At 47.0% G+C, this 20,368-nt stretch overlaps 1 protein-coding gene across 1 annotated transcript; it reads right to left on the bottom strand.

Moving 5' to 3' along the window:
- Positions 1-889: 889 nt before the first annotated feature.
- Positions 890-12,924, bottom strand: rasl12 (RAS-like, family 12). Its single transcript, XM_072470594.1, has 5 exons — positions 12,292-12,924; positions 10,079-10,135; positions 6,425-6,498; positions 2,978-3,168; positions 890-1,882 (listed from the first exon to the last, which is right to left on the bottom strand). The coding sequence occupies exons 1-5, from the start codon at positions 12,434-12,436 to the stop codon at positions 1,492-1,494; spliced, it is 858 nt and encodes a 285-aa protein (XP_072326695.1). The 5' UTR covers positions 12,437-12,924; the 3' UTR covers positions 890-1,491.
- Positions 12,925-20,368: the final 7,444 nt, after the last annotated feature.

Genomic DNA, 20,368 nt, shown 5'->3' on the forward strand with positions numbered 1-20,368 from the left:
CAGCCCCGCAAGATCCGTCGGATATCTTCTTGCGGGGCGGACTCGGGGAGGACGGCTACCACGCATGCGCGGGTGACGCCAGTTATGCGGCGCCGGCCGCGTCATGTATGCATCGCCAAGGCCTGACGCACGTAAATGACGCGGCGCCGCTCCTAGCCCATTTTTGGGCCCTGAATCGGTCGGGATAGGGGCCGTTTTGCGCCATTGTGAACCTCGACGGCGTTCACGACGGCGCACTCTGTCTCCATTTCAGAGAATCGCGCCCACTTTGTCTGGCAACATGTGATAATATTGATAATAATGATAAATGATAACCTTTATTATTGTCACAAGTAGGCTTACATTAACACTGCAAATGAAGTTACTGTGAAATTCCCCGAGTCACCACACTCCGGTGCCTGTTCAGGTACACAGAGGGAGAATTCAGAATGTCCAATTCACCTAACAGCACGTCTTTCGGGACTTGTGGGAGGAAACTGGAGCACCCGGAGGAAACCCACGCAGAAACAGGGAGAACGTGCAGACTCCGCAGACAGTGACCCAAGTGGGAATCGAACCCGGGACCTTGGTGTTGTGAAGAAACAGTGCTAACCACTGTGCTACCGTGCCACCCATTATTCAATAATAATCTTTATTGTCACAAGTAGACTTACATTAACACTCCAATGAAGTTACTGTGAAAAGCCCCTAGTCGCCACACTCCGGCACCTGTTTGGGTGTCGCCTATATCAGTGCAGGTGGCAGGACGGGTGAGAAGAGAGAAAGGACGATGATCACCTTAGCTAACCTGGTTTCGACTCAGAAGAAGTGCCCTGCACTGCACACATCCCACTCTCAAGGACTAATGCTTCAATCATTTGCAAAAAGAAATTTCATAACCAGACAGATAAAAGATTGCAGAAAGCATTGTGTGTGCAAGTTTATTGAGTCTCTGTGCATTCCTCTTCCTTATAAAATATGCAAAACCTTATGTAATCTAATGAACACGACTTAAAACAGAAAATTGAAACGTAAACACTCCGTCCAATGTTAGCTCTTGAAAAATGTTCATTCTTTCTAACCTCCGAAATGTGCTGCAATCAACGTTTGACTTCCCATTATCATCTTAAACATATTGAGGAATATGTCTTCATGACAGCCCTCAGGTTACTGGAACAGATACATTTCCTTTTTTGGCTTCATTCCTGTAGCAGACACGGCAACAAATAAATATCCTTTCCCAAAAGAGGCTTCAGCCAGCAATTGACAAAGGTCACAGGTCGCCATCTGCTACACCTGGCGGTCCATTTGTCCAATCCCAAATCCACATAGTCTCACAAAAGATCAGACTAATACCAGATGAAGTCCTTAATGTTCAGTTAGTTAGGTTGATAATGATCAAGTTTTGCGATAGTCTTAGTTCCATAGTCGCTAGCCAGAAGAGAATTTTTAACCTAACTTGATAGAAGAAAGTTACGCGGAGCTTTGGCATTCAATGCAATGATTACTATTTTAAAATATTTTAAATCCTTTCAGTAACGTTAGTGTGGGAGTTCTCCGCTTGCTTTGTGCCCTTGCTGACTTCACAGTGACCAGTTTAGCTGACGTGATGGTGGGAATTTCCTTGTAGGTGGCAGTGGACAGACGTTGCGTTCCAAATATAGGCGGGTGGTGCTTAACGGCGTGGGCAAAGGCAGGTGGGTGGGCGATGCCCAACACTGGTTTGTCCTCGGAAATGAAGAGAGGCCTGACAGGAAGATGACGTTCAGTCTCGCGCCTCACCTCCCGAATCAGTTCGTGGAACACATGCTGCACAGACTCAAAATCCAAACTAGCAGACACTTCATAAAATGAACAGTTATATTTGGATGCCAGTGACAGTCCATCAGACTTGCTTACCTGTCTGAAAACAGAAAATAGATCGTTTCCGAAATATGTTAATATGCATAATATATAAATGGCAAATATCTAAAATACTTTGAGATGTAGAGTGGTTAGCACTGCTGCCTCACAGCACCAGAGACTTGGGTTCAAATTCCAGCCTTGTGTGACTGTGTGGAGTTTGCACGTTCTCCCCGTGTCCGCATGGATTTCTTCCGGGTGCTCCGGTTTACTCCCACAGTCCAAAGATGTGCAGGTGAGCTGGGGTTACAGGGATAAGGCAGGGGAATGTGCCTAAGTAGGGTGCCCTTTCAGAGGGTCAGTGCAGGCTTGATGGGCCAAATGGCCTCCTTCGGCACTGTAAAGATTCTATGGTTCTATGTTCGAGTTGTCTGAATTACAGATCTTGGAATGAAACAAATTTACATTCTATATTACTTGCAAGGACACAAACGTGCTTTAATAATTTCAAATAAACATGCTAGAGAAGGTGAAGGCACAAACCAACATTTATTTATTTTTGCCATCTGAAAAAAAAAAGACACCAAAGGTTGCCTCATAATAGGTAACGAGCATTTTGAATTCAAGTATATAATTCATGCCGAATAGGGCATCAGTTCTATCCAAGTTTGCAACATAAATAAGGAATACGCTTCAAAGTCATTTAAAGAGTGGAACTCTTATCAGAGCTGTTTGAAAAAGCATCATTAAAAAAACACTGCCCTATAAAATGGGGGAATATAGGGGTGCACCTGCAGCATCCAGGATTATTGGTCTCTATTGCTGTCTCACTGTAGGCTACACTTTTCTTTGCAGAGTAGGGTTGAGCTGCCTGCAACGGAGATATTTGGTTACAGTGGCACGGGCGAGATGAAAGTAAGGTGGGTGAACTGAATTAATTACAGAGCAGCCATGCTCCAACTGAATGGCGGTACAGACTTGAGAGGCTGAACAAATTACTCTCGCTCCAATATTTTTTCATTCGGGGAAGTTCATGAGCACAAATCTCTTTAAGTGCAGGATCTTATGTCTAGACTGAGTGGCAATTGAATGACTAAGCCCCTCAAATTCCTGCAGACCCAAGTCATTCACTGTCATATGTTACAATATTTCTTACCTGTATCGCTCCATGTCCAATTTATTCCCCAGCAAAATAATTGGATAGTCATGTGGCAGTCCTTTGGCATGAGTAGAAATTGCATTTAGATAATGGAGACAGCCTTCAAAGCTCTTCCTATTATCGATACTGTAGACGACAATGAATGCATTTGCCCAAGTCAGATAACGTTCAGAGTTCGCTGGTTTGTCCTAGTTTTCAAAATATAAATTATTGTTCACCGTTATGAAGTCATAGGCACATTGTTAAATTAGGGAGTTATCTGAAAAATGCTTTTAAGAGCAAACACAGGCACACGCACCTTAGCAAAGCATAAACACTGATATAATACACATCATACATATTCACAGACTGCACAATACAATCTGGCAACCATGAATACTATGGAATACTGTAACTATCCTGCTATTTGAAGAAAATATACCGTGGAATCAAAGTTATTGGCTGGTCACTGGGTTGGTTAAAACTTTTCTTTAAATAGTAACACGTTTTACGTGAATGCGACTGACAAATTTTGCAGGGAATCTGCTCTGAAGCTATGATCATTCCGCTGCTGATACACATCTCGTTAACAAAGGGAGTTAAAATGGGTACGGGGCAAAGAAATCTAGGAGTACGGATACATAAATCACTTCACAGTAACGACATAAGCTGATAAGGCCATAAGACTCTCCTCCAGAGTACCCGGGTGGGATAACCGGCACTCTTCATTCAAAGTACTTGTTTAGTTCTGTATCTCATTCTTCATGGTCTCACCTCTGCTCGTATCAGTCTCTCTCTCTCCCTCCCCCCCCAACTATTTTACTGTCTTTAAAGATGCAAATATTCTCATGTTCAGCAACGGTACGGGTGTAAAATTTCACTGATTGCTATGTGCAACAATATTTGTGGAGATCTGTTATTTTTGACAAAACCGCATTTGAAAGAATCACCATTTTACTACAATTAAAGCATAAGAAAATATTACCAATTGTACTCACGATGTTCTTTGATTTAGAAAAAAAAAGCATCTAGGTTTAATTACACCTATTCTATCCTACATTCATTCACTGTTGAGACTGATTGGCCAGTGAGAAAACTTTAAAATCATAGAATCCTCATAGTGCTGAAGCAGGCCATTTGGCCCATCGAGTCTGAACCGACCCCTTCGAATGTGCACTATACCCATGTCCACTCCCCGTAATCGAACCTGCACATTCCTGGACACTAAAGGGTAATTTAGCGTGGCCAATCCACCTAACCTGCACCGCTTTGCACTGTGGGAGGAAGTCAGAGCATCCAGGGGAAACCCACACAGACACGGGGAGAAAATGCAAACTCTACACAGACAGTGACCCGAGGCTGGAATTGAACCTCTGCCACCATGCCGCCCGCACCTTGCCATCCGCAAAAAGATGTTGTTCTCCCTGTCACAAGGCTTGTGAGTTTCATTTTAAAAGTGAAATGTCTTCCGTAACAGGGTAAAAATGATTGCTAAAAATAGAAAGCCAACAAGGCAGGAAACCATAACACATGGAGCATAATGCAGATTCAGTAAGAAACTTGAAATATATTGAAGCAAAATGCTGCAGATGCTGGAATCTGAAACAAGGACAGAGGTTGCTGGAGAAAGTCAGCAGGCCTGGAAGCATCAGTAAGGAGAGAAAGCAGAGTCAATGTTTCAAGTCCTTATGGCTCTTCATCAGAACTATGTAGCTGTGAGAGAGATTGCAAACAAATGTAGCAATTTTAAGAACAAAAGACAGATGGCCTGGTGTGGGAGTGGGAATGGGGGGGGGGTTTGCATTGATTCATAGAATTTACAATGCAGAAGGAGGCCATTTGGCTCATCGAGTCTGCACCGACCCTTGAAAGAGCACCCCAACTTAAGCCCACGCCTCCACCCTATTCCCATAACTCAGTAATCCCACACAACCTTTTTGAACACTAAGGCCAATTTATCATGGCCAATGCACCTAACCTGCACATCTTTGGACTGTGGGAGGAAACCGGAGCACCCGGAGGAAACCCACGCAGACACGGGGAGAAAGTGCAAACTCCACAGAGAGTGACCCAAGCCGGGAATCGAACCTGGGATCCTGGAGCTGTGAAGCAACTGAGCTACCGTGCTGTCCTATACATTGAGGCAATACATGAATGACATTTTTTTTTTTTTAAAGGGTTTAAGATGGAAGAGAAAGGTCACAATCTAAAGTTGCTGAACTCAACATTGAGTCCCGAAGTAAATTTTTATTTATTTTTTTAAAATAAATTTAGTGCACCCAATTCATTTTTTCCAATGAAGGGGCAATTTTAGCGTAGCCAATCCACCTAGCCTGCACATTATTGGGTTGTGGGGCGAAACCCACGCAAACACGGGGAGAATGTGCAAACTCCACACGGACAGTGACCCAGAGCCGGGGTCGAACCTGGGACCTCGGCGCCATGAGGCAGCAGAGCTAACCACTGCGCCACCATGCTGCCCTCGTCCCAAAGTTAAAATTAATACTGTCCTTTAGTCTCACCAGAGTTATTAACATTCCCACAGTCATTTATCAGTTAAAAATGTGTAGTGCAAAAGGCATTTGTGTAATATCTATAAGATTAGCAATAATTGAGGTTTATAACAAAACCCTTTAATTTAAATGTACATCTGTGCCATATTTATCTATTGTAATATTTGTTAAACAGTACCTTAATTGACGAGTTTATAGTTTATTTGTTTTGAAAGAGAAAAGGGAACTGGAAGGGGTGCAGCTTCTCGAACATATAATAGCTGATGAAGAATATAGACAAAAATGCAACTGTACGTTTGTACTATAAAGTAGAGGAAAACATTACCTCGTCTGTTTACTGTTACTGAACTGACAACTCTTAGAAAAGTGTCACTCTATTACCTTGCTATTTTAAAACTCTATTAGCATTTGTCTTAGAAAGGGCTGCACGGTGGCGCAGAGGGTTTGGCCTGCTGCCTCACGGCGCCGAGGTCCCAGGTTCAATCCCGGCTCTGGGTCACTGGCTGTGTGGAGTTTGCATTTTCTTCCGTGTTTGCGTGAGTTTCGCCCCCACAACCCAAAGATGTGCAGGTTAGGTAAATTGGCCACGCTAAATTGCCCCTTAATTGGAAAAAAAATGATTTGGGTACTCTAAATTAAAAAAAAAACATTAGTCTCAGACATGCCTTGTGTAATGTATTTGGTCGGAAAGGGCAGAAGTGTAGCCTTGTAGCCAAGTTACTAAGTTTTATATTAAATAGCTCAGCGAAAACTAGGTATTTAAAAGTCCAATGGTTCACTCATTAACTGTCTACTCAAGCACCATTTATTATTAACTCTGTAGAAGCCTAGAAATGAAAGATTTAGGTTATTTGAATCAGTATAAAATGTTGGGTTAGTTGTCTGGATATTTTGCTATTGCAGCTACCAGATCCAGCATTTACCCTCCTTGCACTGCTTAAGCCTTCATTACCTGATCAGCTGTGTCCATTATTTTTAAGAGGACTGACTGGTGATCTACAGTTTCTTCAGTGTTGTAGGTATCCTCTGGAACAGAATAATATTGTCAGCAACGAACAGTCCTTTGATCACCAAATCAAGCAAAACACATCGGGAACTTCGAAAACAGAAGAGCAAATATGCGAATGGCATATAATCTATCCCTCTAGTCTTCATTTGAATCTAGATTGCAAAAGTCTTTGTTGAGGAATGCTGACAAGTTAACAACTTATCTTGGTGATAACTTTGAGAAATGATAGAGGTCTGATAAACACCTCGATAATTTCCTGCATCATCCCCATCACCGACCAACTCTTTTCACACACTCCAAAGAAAATAAGCATTTAATACACAAATACATAGGGAAGGGCGGCATGGGGCGCAGTGGTTAGCACTACTGCCTCACGGTGCTGAAGACCCGGGTACGATCCCGGCCCCGGGTCACTGTCCGTGTGGAGTTTGCACATTCTCCCCGTGTCTGCTTGGGTTTCACCCCCACAACCCAAAGATGTGCAGGGTAGGTGGATTGGCCACGCTAAATTGCTCCTTAGTTGTAAAAAAAAAGATTGGGTACTCTAAATTTTATTTTTTTTAAACAAATAGGGGAGAGCTCCAAATGGATTCTTGTGCGTTGAATCACTGCTATAATTTTGCAGTAATGGATAAGAGTGTCAAAATTAGATAGACTAATAATGCATTATTAAAAACCTCAAAAGAAAATGTGGGCATTACCAGCTACCCCTGGTATAGAGTCGAGGCAAGTTTCAGTAACTCACTGGCAGAGATAAATTGAACTATAAGCTATTGCAGAATACGTCAGCCACTTCCTTGTGTAAAACTACCGATAGATTATCGGCTGTAATCAGTTTAGTTGTGGTATTTTTGTACACTGAATATTCTGTACTGAAGTGTTTGTGTTTCAGAACCCCTGCTTTGCAACAGTGTGTCCATGACAATTGCCATTTTAAATTTGTCAGAACATTCAAATAGAATCGACAGCATAGATAGAGTTGGCCCGACTGATCGGTCTTGGTGTTCAGACTCCACAACAGCTCCTCTCACTACGATTACCTCCTCTCATTGTATCCACTATTCCCCTTCTCCTTATGTATCAAGCCTCATCTTAAAAAGGTATCAGTTCTCTCTGCTTCAACCAATCCATGTGGCAGCAAGTTCCACATTCCCGCCACCTATCCTGGTGAATCAGGTGGTTAATAAAAGTTTGTTATCGACTTAATTACTGATGACTTTTTATAAATATCATTATATGAATTAAGAGCAGGAAAAGGCCACTCAGCCCATCGAGCCTGCTCCGCCATTCACTAAGATCATTGATGGCTGATCGGAGTGTAGCCTCAACCCCACATTCTCGTCTACCCTCACCTTTCACGCCCTTGAGTATCAAGAATCTATCTAACTCCGCCTTGAAATTATTCAAAGATTCTGCTTCCTGCCTTGTGAGGAAGAGAGTTCCAGAAACGCACGACCCTCAGAGAAAAAATTCCCCTCATCGGTCTTAAATGAGGCACCCCTTATTTTTAAATAGTGACCCCCTGGTTTTAGATTCTCGCACAAGAGGAAACATCCTCTCCACATCTACCCTGTCAATATCCCTCAGGGTCATAAATAAATAAACTGGCAGAGACCCTCAATAGATTTGGAGTGAAATTACTCTCTCTGTTGCTATATTCATCCCATGGCAACTTTCCCATGCCATCCCAGTGCTTTCATCCTCTATCACCCCTGCTCCAACCCCCATTCCACCCCCTCTTCCTACGCCATCTCAATTCCATCTTTCCCATCCTGCCCCATCCATAGAATCCCTAGATTGTGGAAGGTGGCCATTCGGCCCAGCGAGTCTCACCGACCCACCTGGGCCCACTCCCCCGCCCTTTCCCGTAACCATGGATCATCGACATTGCTCATGGCCAATCCACCTAACCTGCACAGCTTTGGACTGTGGGAAGAAACCCATGCAGACATGGGGAGAACGTGCAAACTCCACACAGTCATATTATTATTGGCATAGAATGTCTCAAAGAGGTTTATAGCTGCCATAATCGAGATTGGGTGAGGGCGTAACACGTGACAGGACAGTAAACTGCATGGAACCACAGCTTGAATCGGGTCGTGGAAATGCCCTCCGTCCCCTTTCATACTGCACAGAGGGGTTTCTTGTATGGACTGCTGCTGCACACCCTTCACTTCCTTGCCCTCGCCCGGACACACCTTGGCATGCCTTGCTGCCATCCAGCGGCAGATGTCCCTCGTTGAAGGAGTCCTCCACCTTAACGTCGGGGACCTGGGGTGGAGGGTGTCGCAGAAGTATCACACAACTGTAGGATGCACCGGTTCACAGACTCCCAAGATATCTGCCCTTTTTGCGGCCTTGTGGAGTCCGTGGACCATGTTTATGTGAGCTGCGACAGACCGCACTTCCCGTTTCATTATTTTAAAAACATTTTATTGCAGGTTTGTTTGCACTTCAGCCCCAATCTCCTGATCTACAGGCACGTGGGGCGGAGGGGCGGGAGGACAGCCTCCTCGTGAACCTGCTCCTGGCAACGCTCGCCACCAACAGGTTCAGGCAGTTTGCGATCAAGGGGTTGTCCGGCCTGGCTGGCTGCCTGCCCCTCTTCCGTGGCTACCTTCACGGCCGGGTGTTCCTGGAGAGGGGAGTATGAAGCATCCACGGGCATCATCGAGACCTTCCAGGAGCTGGGTTGCTTATTGACCCCGTTAATCTCATTTTGACTTAATGTCTTAAAAGTTTCCTTTGTGATTCATTTTTTGTTTATGGCAGTTTCCATTTGGGACTGTCACTTTAATTTGTCCCTCAGTTAATTTGATCTCGTTTTCCTGGTTCTTCATGTTCCACAAAATAGTTGGAACATTTGTTTGGACTCCAGGGTACAGAATATCTGCTTTAACCAACCTTCAAGTGTTCGAATGGGGATTCTGGTGGTCCCAAGCCCACCCAGAAACACAAGCAACAGCGGATAGGCCGGCAGAGAATGAATGGGGGGGGGGGGGGGGGGGGGCGGGAGACTCTGTGTCACGGGAGTAACTGGCTTCCAGCGCGGGGCTGACTTCAAGAGGTGGGTTGAGGTTAAAATAGGAAGAGATTGGGGCGACACGGCGGTGCAGTGGTTAGCACTGCTGCATCACAGCGCAGAGGTCTCAGGTTCGATCCCGGCTCTGGGTTACTGTCCGTGTGGAGTTTGCACATTTGGGTTGTGGGGGTGTCCCAAAGATAAGGGATGCCTCATTTAAGTAATTAAGTCAATAACAAACTTTTATTAACCCAAAATTTTGTTAAGATAATTTATACAAAGCCAAACGGTACAAACACTAATTTTGCGTTGGAGAAACAGGGTGCCCTGCCCTCACTACCAACGTTCGGGGGAAAAAGGTACGAGGAGAGAGGTGATTTTGTGACAGGTTGGCATTGTTGGCCAATACGGGGATCGAACCCGCGACTTTGCATTATTAGCACCACGCTCTAACCATCTGCCCCTTAATTGGAAAAAAATAATTGGGTACTCTAAATTTATATTTTAAAAAAATAGGTACAGATTGAAAAGTTGGACACTGGGGGTAGGGTGAAAAAGAAATCTATGGCACTTACCCAGGTAAGGGTCGTACTCGCTTATGAATCTTTTAGTGAGAAATTTCACAGTCAGAGCTAAAGGAAGAAACATATTGGTGTTCAGTCTCATTAGAATGCTTCAAACATAACAAGAATTAGACGAACTAACTAATGGTTGGGAATTTTCAATAATACTCCTTGTAATTCAAAAGTTGCACATTTCAGTGGCGATATGTAAAATCCTTCTCTCTGAACGATGCCCCCACCCCCACATTTCTCAGGGAAATTGTCATGTTCACTAATAGCGGCAAGTGAGATTTTCACACATCTGGACAGCTTCCAGTGGGGATTTTGGGGATAAGGATGGGCTGGTGGTGGGGGGGGGGGGGGGCGGGGGGGGGGTGTGTGGAGAGAGATGAGGGTGGGCTGGGGGGATGAGCGGGGGGGGGGGGGGGGGGAGGGGGCGGTGATGTGGGGGGGGCTGGTGATGTGAGAGGGGGATGAGGATGTGGGTGAGGATGTGGGAGGGGGGGGGAGGATGTGGGAGGGGGGGAGGATGTGGGAGGGGTGAGGATGTGGGGGGGGTGAGGATGTGGGGGAGTGAGGATGTGGGGGGGGTGAGGATGTGGGGGGGGTGAGGATGTGGGGGGGGGTGAGGATGTGGGGGGGGGGTGAGGATGTGGGGGGGGTGAGGATGTGGGGGGGGTGAGGATGTGGGGGGGGTGAGGATGTGGGGGGGGTGAGGATGTGGGGGGGGTGAGGATGTGGGGGGGGTGAGGATGTGGGGGGGTGAGGATGTGGGGGGGGTGAGGATGTGGGGGGGGGTGAGGATGTGGGGGGGTGAGGATGTGGGGGGGTGAGGATGTGGGGGGGTGAGGATGTGGGGGGGTGAGGATGTGGGGGGGTGAGGATTGGGGGGGGTGAGGATGGGGGGGGGGGTGAGGATGGGGGGGGGGGTGAGGATGGGGGGGGGTGAGGATGGGGGGGTGAGGATGGGGGGGGTGAGGATGGGGGGGGTGAGGATGGGGGGGGGTGAGGATGGGGGGGGTGAGGATGGGGGGGGTGAGGATGGGGGGGGTGAGGATGGGGGGGGTGAGGATGGGGGGGGTGAGGATGGGGGGGTGAGGATGGGGGGGTGAGGATGGGGGGGGTGAGGATGGGGGGGTGAGGATGGGGGGGGGTGAGGATGGGGGGGGGTGAGGATGGGGGGGGGTGAGGATGGGGGGGGGGTGAGGATGGGGGGGGGTGAGGATGGGGGGGGTGAGGATGGGGGGGGTGAGGATGGGGGGGTGAGGATGGGGGGGTGAGGATGGGGGGGGTGAGGATGGGGGGGGTGAGGATGGGGGGGTGAGGATGGGGGGGTGAGGATGGGGGGGTGAGGATGGGGGGGTGAGGATGGGGGGGTGAGGATGGGGGGGTGAGGATGGGGGGGGATGAGGATGGGGATGTGGGGGGGGGGTGAGGATGGGGATGTCGGGGGGGGTGAGGATGGGGATGTCGGGGGAGGTGAGGATGGGGATGTGGGGGGGGGTGAGGATGGGGATGTGGGGGGGGTGAGGATGGGGATGTCGGGGGGGTGAGGATGGGGATGTCGGGGGGGGTGAGGATGGGGATGTCGGGGGGGTGAGGATGGGGATGTCCGGGGGGGGGGGTGAGGATGGGGATGTCGGGGGGGGGGGGGGTGAGGATGGGGATGTCGAGGGGGATGATGAGGATGGGGATGATGAGGATGTGGGGGGGGGATGAGGATGGGGAAGAGGATGTGAGGAGGGATGAGGATGTGGGAGGGGGGGGAATGAGGATGTGGGGCTGATGAGGATGTGAGGAAGGATGAGGATGTGAGGATGGGGGGGATGTGAATTGTGTGTGGGCGGGGTGAGGATGGGGATGTCGGGGGGGGGGTGAGGAGGGGGATGTCGGGGGGTGAGGATGGGGATGTCGGGGGGGTGAGGATGGGCATGTGGGGGGTGAGATGAGGATGGGAATGTGGGGGGGGGATGAGGATGGGGATTGGGGGGGGTGAGGATGGGGATGTCGGGGGGGGATGGGGTGTGGGGGGGGTGAGGATGGGGATGTCGGGGGGGTGAGGATGGGCATGTCGGGGGGGGGGTGAGGATGGGCATGCTGGGGGGGTGAGGATGGGCATGCCAGGGGGGGTGAGGATGGGGCTGTCGGGGGGGGGGGGGGGGTGAGGATGGGGCTGTCGGGGGGGGGGGGGGGGGGAGTTGAGACGGGGAGTGGGGGGCACTTACCCGATTTGCCGGAGCCGGGGCAGCCGAGCACTCCGATGTTACACCCCGGGGTGGCCGCCTGCAGAGCCCGCTCCCGCTCCCGCTCCGAGGCGGCGGACAGAGCGGCGACCCCCCCGCCCCGCACTTTACCGAACATCGAGGACATAATCTCCGCCTTATTTCCCCGAGTACTGGCTCTAACACATCGCAGCCTCCAGCCGAATCCCCGCACACTCCACTCCGCACACCCGAGAGAGACAGGAGTGACGCCCCCCACAGTCGATGAGCGGGGAGGGGGAAGGTCGTTACCGCGGGTTACGGAGGAGGCGGTGGGATGGGTTCAAGTTTTGCCAGGAGTCTTTGAACCGCAGCCACATTCCTTGCAAGGAAGTGGCCACTTTCTCCTTTCCGTGAACATGTGCAGAACAAAGAGAATTTAATCAGCAGCTGCTCTGTAAATGGAGACTTTCCACATCAAAGTGAGCCGCCCCCAGCCCGCCTTCAACGCATTAAACATTAAACCAGCAGCAGAGGCAACACATTCAGCCCGGGAGTTGTGCCTCACTCCCTCAAATCTTTCTGAACAATTGGCAGTGACTGTTCCTTAAATCAGAAATTCCCCTCCAGCAATGATCCCCTCCCCATGTCACTCACTGGGGAGGAGAATTCTTGCAACCCCTTCCTTCCTACCAAGAGCTGAGTACCAACAAGCTTCTGTTGGGATGGGGAAAGGGGGGTCTTTGAATGGTTTTAGCTATTGAACTGAGGAGATCTTTCCCATCAGGTTTTTTCTCAACACGCTCTATTTCCATCTCCATGAAAGCAAAATGCTGCAGATGCTGGAAGTCTGAAATAAAGCCCATGGATAAACTCAGCAAGTCACAGAGAAATAGAGTTAACGTTTCGAATCTGTATGGCCCTTCTTCAGAACGGAGGAGGGATGGAAACCAGGGGCTGGTTTAGCACAATGGGCTAAGACAGCTGTCTTGTAACAAGGCCAGCAGCGTGGGTTCAATTCCTGTTCCCCGAACAGGTGCCGGAATGTAGCGCCTAGGGGCTTTTCACAGTAACTTCATTGAAGTCTACTTGTGACAATAAGTTATTATTAAATGTGATGGATTATATAATGTGGGGTGGAGGAAGTGGGTCAGGAATTGGAGGGAGCATTGGGAGAGATTGGTTCCTGAAAGGAGACAACGCAGGTCGCTCACTGACTCTTCAGCCAGCAGGCAAGATCCCGAGGCCTCAACACGATTCCACCCATAGAAGGATACAGCGCAGGGGTAGGCCATTCGGCCCATCATCTATGTTCTGCCTCTTTGAAAGAGTTGTCCAATTAATTCCATCCCTCTGCATTTTCCCCAGAATCTTCCTTTCTCAAATATAAATCCCATTCTTTTGCGAAAGTCAGTATTGAATCTTCTTTCGCTCAGTTCATTCCAGATCACAGCAGCTTCAAAAAAAATCTCACTTCCCTTTGGGCTTTCAATGCCAATTGCCCATTGTGCTAAACCAGCCCCTGGTTTCCATCCCTCCTCAGTTCTGAAGAAGGGCCTTACAGATTCGAAACGTTAACTCTATTTCTCTGTGACTTGCTGAGTTTATCCATGGGCTTTATTTCAGACTTCCAGCATCTGCAGCATTTTGCTTTCATGGAGATGGAAATAGAGCGTGTTGAGAAAAAACCTGATGGGAAAGATCTCCTCAGTTCAATAGCTAAAACCATTCAAAGTGCCCCCTTGTCACTGATCCTCATGGCAATGGAAACAAGATTGCAATTTGCTTTTTGGATCATTGCACTAAATTCAAGGGCTTAAGTAGGGTCGGTGCAGACTCGATGGACCAAATGGCCTCCTTCTGCACTGTAAATTCTATGATCACAAGCATTGATCTCTCCATTGTAGGCATGGCATGTCATTGTGTTCCAGTGACCTGTTGGGTGATCACTAAATTATAAGTATTTGGTACGTATGGGTTTGGGGGAGGGGGGGGTGACAAGGAAAAATAGCAAAATGCCTATAGATTCAGGAAGTCATTCAGCCTATTTTGATTCATTCATCCAGTAAAAGAAACACTGCACCTCCCTCATTCTTACATTTACTTGTTCCTTCAATGTTTTCAGAGTATTTTCTTTACCAAGCTGGCTGGAATCCATGAATGGATGAAGAAGAATCTTCTGATGTCTGTTCGAACATTACCATTTACAAAGGAACATAGGAGATGGAGCAGGCCATTCAGCCCCTCGAGCCTGCTCTGCCATTCAGTGAAATCATGGCTGATCATCTTCCTCAATGCCACTTTTTCGCACTATCCCTCAAATCTCAGTGACCAGAAATATGAACACAGTGAGCAAGTTGTGCTCTGAGCAGAGCACTGTGCAATATTACCACAGTTTGTATTCAGAGTAAATACTGACTTGTGTTCCATCGTTTCGGCAGTGTGTTTTAAGAGTCTCTTGCTTTTGTTTGTTGCTTCAGTGCATTGTTTGGAGGTGTTTGGTGTTGAGTCTCTTTAGCCCTGGCAAACCTCACTCAGTCTTCCCTCCCACCTTGATATTCCCCCTCCAATCACTACCTGTTGCTTTATCTTGTGTCAAATTTGCATCCATAAGACTTTACGATCTAGGAGCAGAATTAGGCCACTTGGCCCATCGAGTCTGCTCCACCATTCGATCATGGCTGATATGTTTATCATCTCCATTCTCCTGCCTTCTCCTCATAACCCTGATCCCCTTATTAATCATGAATCCATCCAGCGCTGTCTAAAAGACACTCAGTGACTTGGCCTCCACAGCCTTCTGTAGCTACGAGTTCCATAGATTCACCACCCCCGGCTGAAGAAATTACTCCTGATCTCAGTTCTAAAGGATTGTCCCTTCAGCCTGAGGCTGTTCCCTCCAGTCTCTCCTACAAGTGCAAACATCTTCTCCACTTCCACACTATCCAGGCCTCTCAGTATTCTGTAAGTTTCAACGAGATCCCTCTCATCCTTCTAAACTCCATCGATTACAGACCCAGAATCTTCGAACACAACTCATACGACAAACCCTTCATTCCCGGGATCATTCTTGTGAACCTCCTCTGGATCCTTTCCAAGGCCAGCACATCCTTCCTTAGATACAGGGCCCAGAACTGCTCACAATATTCCAAATGGGGCCTGATCAGAGCCTAACCCCTGGACTTCTATTCTATTCTAGCCCTCTCAAAATGAATGCTAACATTGCATTTGCCTTCCTCGCTGCCAACTGAACCTGCACGTTACCTTAAGAGAAAACTGAACTTGGACTCCTAAGTCTCTTTGTGTTTCAGATTTCCGAAGCCTTTTCCCATTTATTTTAATATTATTTTTTTTTAATAAGTTTAGAGTACCCAATTTTTAAAAATACAATTAAGGGCCAATTTAGTGTGCCCAATTCACCTACCCTGCACACCTTTGGGTTGTGGGGGCGCGACCCACGCAAACACGGGGAGGCCTTTCCCCACTTAGAAAATAGTCTTCGCCTCTATCCTTCCGAACAAAGTGTATAACATCACACTTTTCCACATTGTATTCCATCTGCCACTTCTTTGCCCACTCTCCTAGCCTGTCAAAGTCCTTCTGCAGCCTCTATGTTTCCTCAAAACTATCTATCCCTCTACCTATCTTTGTATCATAAACGAAACGTAGCAACAATGCCCTCAGTTCCTTCTTTCAGATCATTAATGTATATTATAAATAGTTGTGGTCCCAACACTGGCCCCTGCAAAACACCACTGGTTACCAGCTTTCATCCTGAAAAAGACCCATTTATCCCCATCTGCCTTCTGCCAGTCAACCAATATTCTATCCATGCCAGTACTTTGCTCCTAACACCATGGGTTCTTTTCTTATTTGGCAGCCTGCTGTATGACATCTTGTCAAAGGCTTTCTGGAAATCCAAATATATCATGTCCACTGGCTCCCCTCTGTCTAACTTCCTTGTTACCTCCTCAAAGAATTCTAACAGATAATAATAATCTTTATTGTCACAAGTAGGCTTACATTAACACTGCAATGAAGTTACTTTGAAAAGCCCCTAGTCGCCGCATTCCGGTGTCTGTTCGGGTAGAGAGCGAATTCAGAATGTCCAAATTACCTAACAGCCTAAGTCTTTCGGGACTTGTGGAAGGAAACTGGAGCACCCGGAGGAAACCCAAACAGATGTGGGGAGAACGTGCAGACTCCGCACAGCCAGTGACCCAAGCCGGGAATCGAACCTGGGACCCTGGAGCTGTGAAGCAACTGTACTAACCACTGTGCTACCATGTTGATTTGTCAGGCCTGACCTCCCTTTGATGAAGCCATGCTGACTTAGTCCTATTTTATCACGCACTTCCAATTACTTGGCTACCTCATCCTTAATAATGAACTCCAAAAATCTTACCAACGACCAAAGTCAGGCTAACTGGCCTATAGATCTCTGTCTTCTGCCTCCCTCCCTTCTTAAACAGCGGTGTTACATTAGCCACTTTCCAATCCTCTAGGACCCTGTCTGACTCCAGTGATTCCTGAAAGATCACCACCAATGCCTACACAACCTCCTCTGCTTTTTCCTTTAGAAACCTGGGGTGTAGTTCATCCGGTCCGGGTGATTTATCCACGTTCAGTCCTTTCAGCTTCCCCAGTACCTTCTTAGTGATGGCCACAACAGTCACCTCTGCCCCCTGACTCTCTTGAAGTTCTGCTATGTCGCTGGTGTCTTCCACTGTGAAGACTGATATAAAGTACCTATTCAATTCCTCTTCCATAGCTTTGTTCCCCATTACTACTTCTCCAACCTCATTTTCCAGTGGTCCAATGTACATTCTTGCCTCTCTCTTACCATTCGATATATCGCAAAATACTTGCAATCTTTTATGCTACTAGCTAGCTTACACTCATTTCATCTTCTCCCCCATTATTGTTTTTTTAGTTGTCCTCTGTTTGCTTTTAAAGACCTCTCAATCCTCTGGCTTCCCACTAATCCTCCCTTTTCCGTTTGCTTTTATGCTGTCCTTGACTTCCCTCATCAGCCATGGCTGCCTAGTCCTCCCCTTCGCATGTTTCCTCCTCCTTGGGATGAATTTCTGTTGTGCCTCCTGAATAACCCCCCAAAATTCTTGCCATTTCTGTTCCACCATCTTCCCTGCTAGGCTCCCCTTCCAATCAATTCTGGCCAGCTCCCCTCTCACGTCTTTGTAGAACCTTTATTCAATTGTAATATCGCTACATCTGATTCCAACTTCTTCTTCTCAAACTGTAGGGTGAATTCTATCATACTGTGCTCACTGCCCCCTAAGGGTTCCTTCACCTTAAGTTCCCTAATCAAGTCTGCCTCATTACACATCACCAAATCCAGAATTGCCTGTTCCCTAATCGGCTCTGTCACAAGCTGCTCCAAAAAAACATCTCTTAGACATTCCACAAATTCCTTTTCTTGGGAGCCACAATCAATGTGACTTTCCCAGTCCACCTGCATACTGAAGTCCCCCATGATTATTGTAATATTGCCTTTCTTATATGCCTTTTCTATCTCCTGATTATCTGGCTCACATCCTGACTACTGCTAGGGGGCCTATAGATAACTCCTAATAGACCTTTTGTCCTTTGCGGTTCCTCAACTCTACCCACACAGATTCCACGCCTTCTGACCCGATGTCACTTCTTGCTATCGATTTAATTTAATTTCTTACTAACAAGGCCCCCCTGCCCCCTCTGCACATCTGTATAGGACACATATCATTGGATATCTAGATCCCAGCCCTGAACCCCTTGCAGCCACGTCTCTGCGATGCCCACAACATCGTACTTGCCAATTTCAATGAGCGCTACCAGCTCGTCTACCGTTTTTCGTATACTGCAAGCATTGAGAAACAATACCCTCAGTCCTGCATTGACTGCCCCCTTCTCATATTTGTCTCCTTACCCGGTGTGCATGAAGTTAGATTCCTGCTGCTTTCCATGCTCGCTGTTCTATTCCTCATTCTGGAAACTTTACTAACCTCTCCTGCTCCCCAAACTTAACTAGTTTAAATTGCTCATCATTAACCTGCACTCCTACCTTCTCCTTTTTGAACACCCCCCCCCCCCCCCCCCCATACCTAAGATGTGTACTAAATCCCCACAGCATTGAACTTAATTGGTAGATTTTCTTTAACTAAATACATAATGTCGTAGGGTTTCTTGCAGGTGACTTGGTTTGTCACTTCCTCCAGAAAAATCAAGAAATTTGGTCAGGCTGGATGTGCACATCTGTCATGGTGTTGGCTGTTTGACACGGGGATCAGCAACGTTTAACCCTGGAGATTTGCATTTTGACCTTTTAGCTTGACTCGATTTTCAGCCTAATTGATATCGATGTCCTGAATTTTGTCTTTGCTCTCTATTTGGGAAGAGGTAAACCTTTCGCTATCTTGTGACGGGTTTGAAGCCAGTTTCCATCTTTTAATGTTTCCACCTCTTCTTGTGCTATTGTATTGAAAGAACGTTTTAGTGTTACGTTTTGCCTCTGGAGCTATGCTTTATTCCAGCCCTCACCTCTCCCCTCAGATCATCATTCCAGCTTACTTTGATGTAATGCTACATTGATTCCCGGTGCACCCCACCTCCATTCTCCATGCAGGATTTGTGAACACTGCTGAAAGGTATAGAAAGTAGTTCTGTTACACATTTTAACACTGTCCAGGGAATTATGTTTTGCAAACTTTGCTTAAGCTCTCACTACTTCATAATATTTGGCCAGTAACATTCCACAAACAGACCATAAACCAAATGAATCACGTATTTAACATTCTTGAGTCCAGCCTCAGCAATTATCAGTTGGTGAAAACGCTTGAAAAAAATGACAAGTATTTTGCGAAACAGGCTGATGTACCAGCATTCATGATCTGCATGTCCTCAGTTGTAATACCGTACCCAGTGTTCGCTTACAGAGTCCATTAATCATTAAGGGTTGTTGTTCCTGTTCTGTCAGGTAATGTCTCGGTGCATTTCTGTACACACTTGGCACAAGCTGGAAATGGTCACTCCACGTCCTCTCATGTTCTTATTTATGAAATCCTGCCTTAGATGCTGAAAATGCAACTTTAGCAGTTAAGCTTTTGATCAGGTAAGTAAAATGGATTGAACATTGTAATTTTTAGCACCATCTTACCAAGTATTGAGACTTCTTGCTTGCCAAGTCAATCAATGACTACCTGGCGTGGTAAATTCTCTGTGCATCTTAGGGTGCATCTCTGAACTCTTTTGGGTGTTCTCAGAGACGCACGTCGAGGTAAATACCAATTGCTACTGGAGGACCATCAACTCGGTGAAAGATGCTCCTTGGTCTGCTCGAAATGTGTTGGTCTTCCAGTGCAAAGAGTTGCCCCCTGACCAAGTGTAGCAGACTGGCACATTCCAGGGTCCAGGACCACGTGCTAAGAGATGCACTATAGCTTGGCACAGCCGTCACTGAGGTGGAATGGGGAAAGGCCACAGTCTTTCTGGCACAGTGCACTGAGGGGCTGGAAATGGTGTAGGACCCCTCAGGCTGTGTGCTTGACACAGAATGTAGATTGTAAATATCAAGTGTATTAAAATTGTACTGAGGCACCTCAGAATGGAACATGGTGTCGGAAGAAAAGTTGATTACTGTTGCACTTTCTGCAATATTCAACTTGAAATGTTTTGCCCTTGGGTTTGACACAGATTGTAGATTGTAAATATCTAGTTGTTGCAATTGCCCTGAGGCACCCCAGCATGGAACCTGCTATGTGTAGAAAAGTTGAATTCTATTGCACTTTCTGTCATGTTCAATTTGAAATGTTGGGAATGTATTTTCCTCAAATTTAATGAATAAGATATTTTTGGGGAAAAAAAGTGTTGAATTTTACTGGAATCAAATATTTTATTAAAGTCATCAAAATAACAGAGGAAATTAAACCAGCAGCTCCACGAGTTCTCCAAGCACATTGCCATTTACCCCAAGAAAGCTGCGAGGGTCTATGGACGCGTTTAGAGTGCAGAATGACCCCAGCTTCTCCCAATGCTCATCAGGCATTGTTAAACTGGGGATAGGACCCAATTTACATTTCTCAATTTCAGGATTGAGCGCTCCTTG

This window comes from Scyliorhinus torazame, chromosome 12 (genome assembly GCF_047496885.1).
Source record: "Scyliorhinus torazame isolate Kashiwa2021f chromosome 12, sScyTor2.1, whole genome shotgun sequence".
NCBI classification, from domain to species: Eukaryota; Metazoa; Chordata; class Chondrichthyes; order Carcharhiniformes; family Scyliorhinidae; genus Scyliorhinus; species Scyliorhinus torazame.

Bases quoted from the DNA above. Each gene is read 5' to 3' on its own strand.
- rasl12 (XM_072470594.1), bottom strand. From the start codon at position 12,436: ATGTCCTCGATGTTCGGTAAAGTGCGGGGCGGGGGGGTCGCCGCTCTG. The intron at 6,499-10,078 runs GTAAGTGCCATA...ATTCTGTTCCAG, and splicing joins CGAGTACGACCCTTACCTGG to AGGATACCTACAACACTGAA. The intron at 1,883-2,977 runs GTAAGAAATATT...TTCTGTTTTCAG, and splicing joins TTGGACATGGAGCGATACAG to ACAGGTAAGCAAGTCTGATG.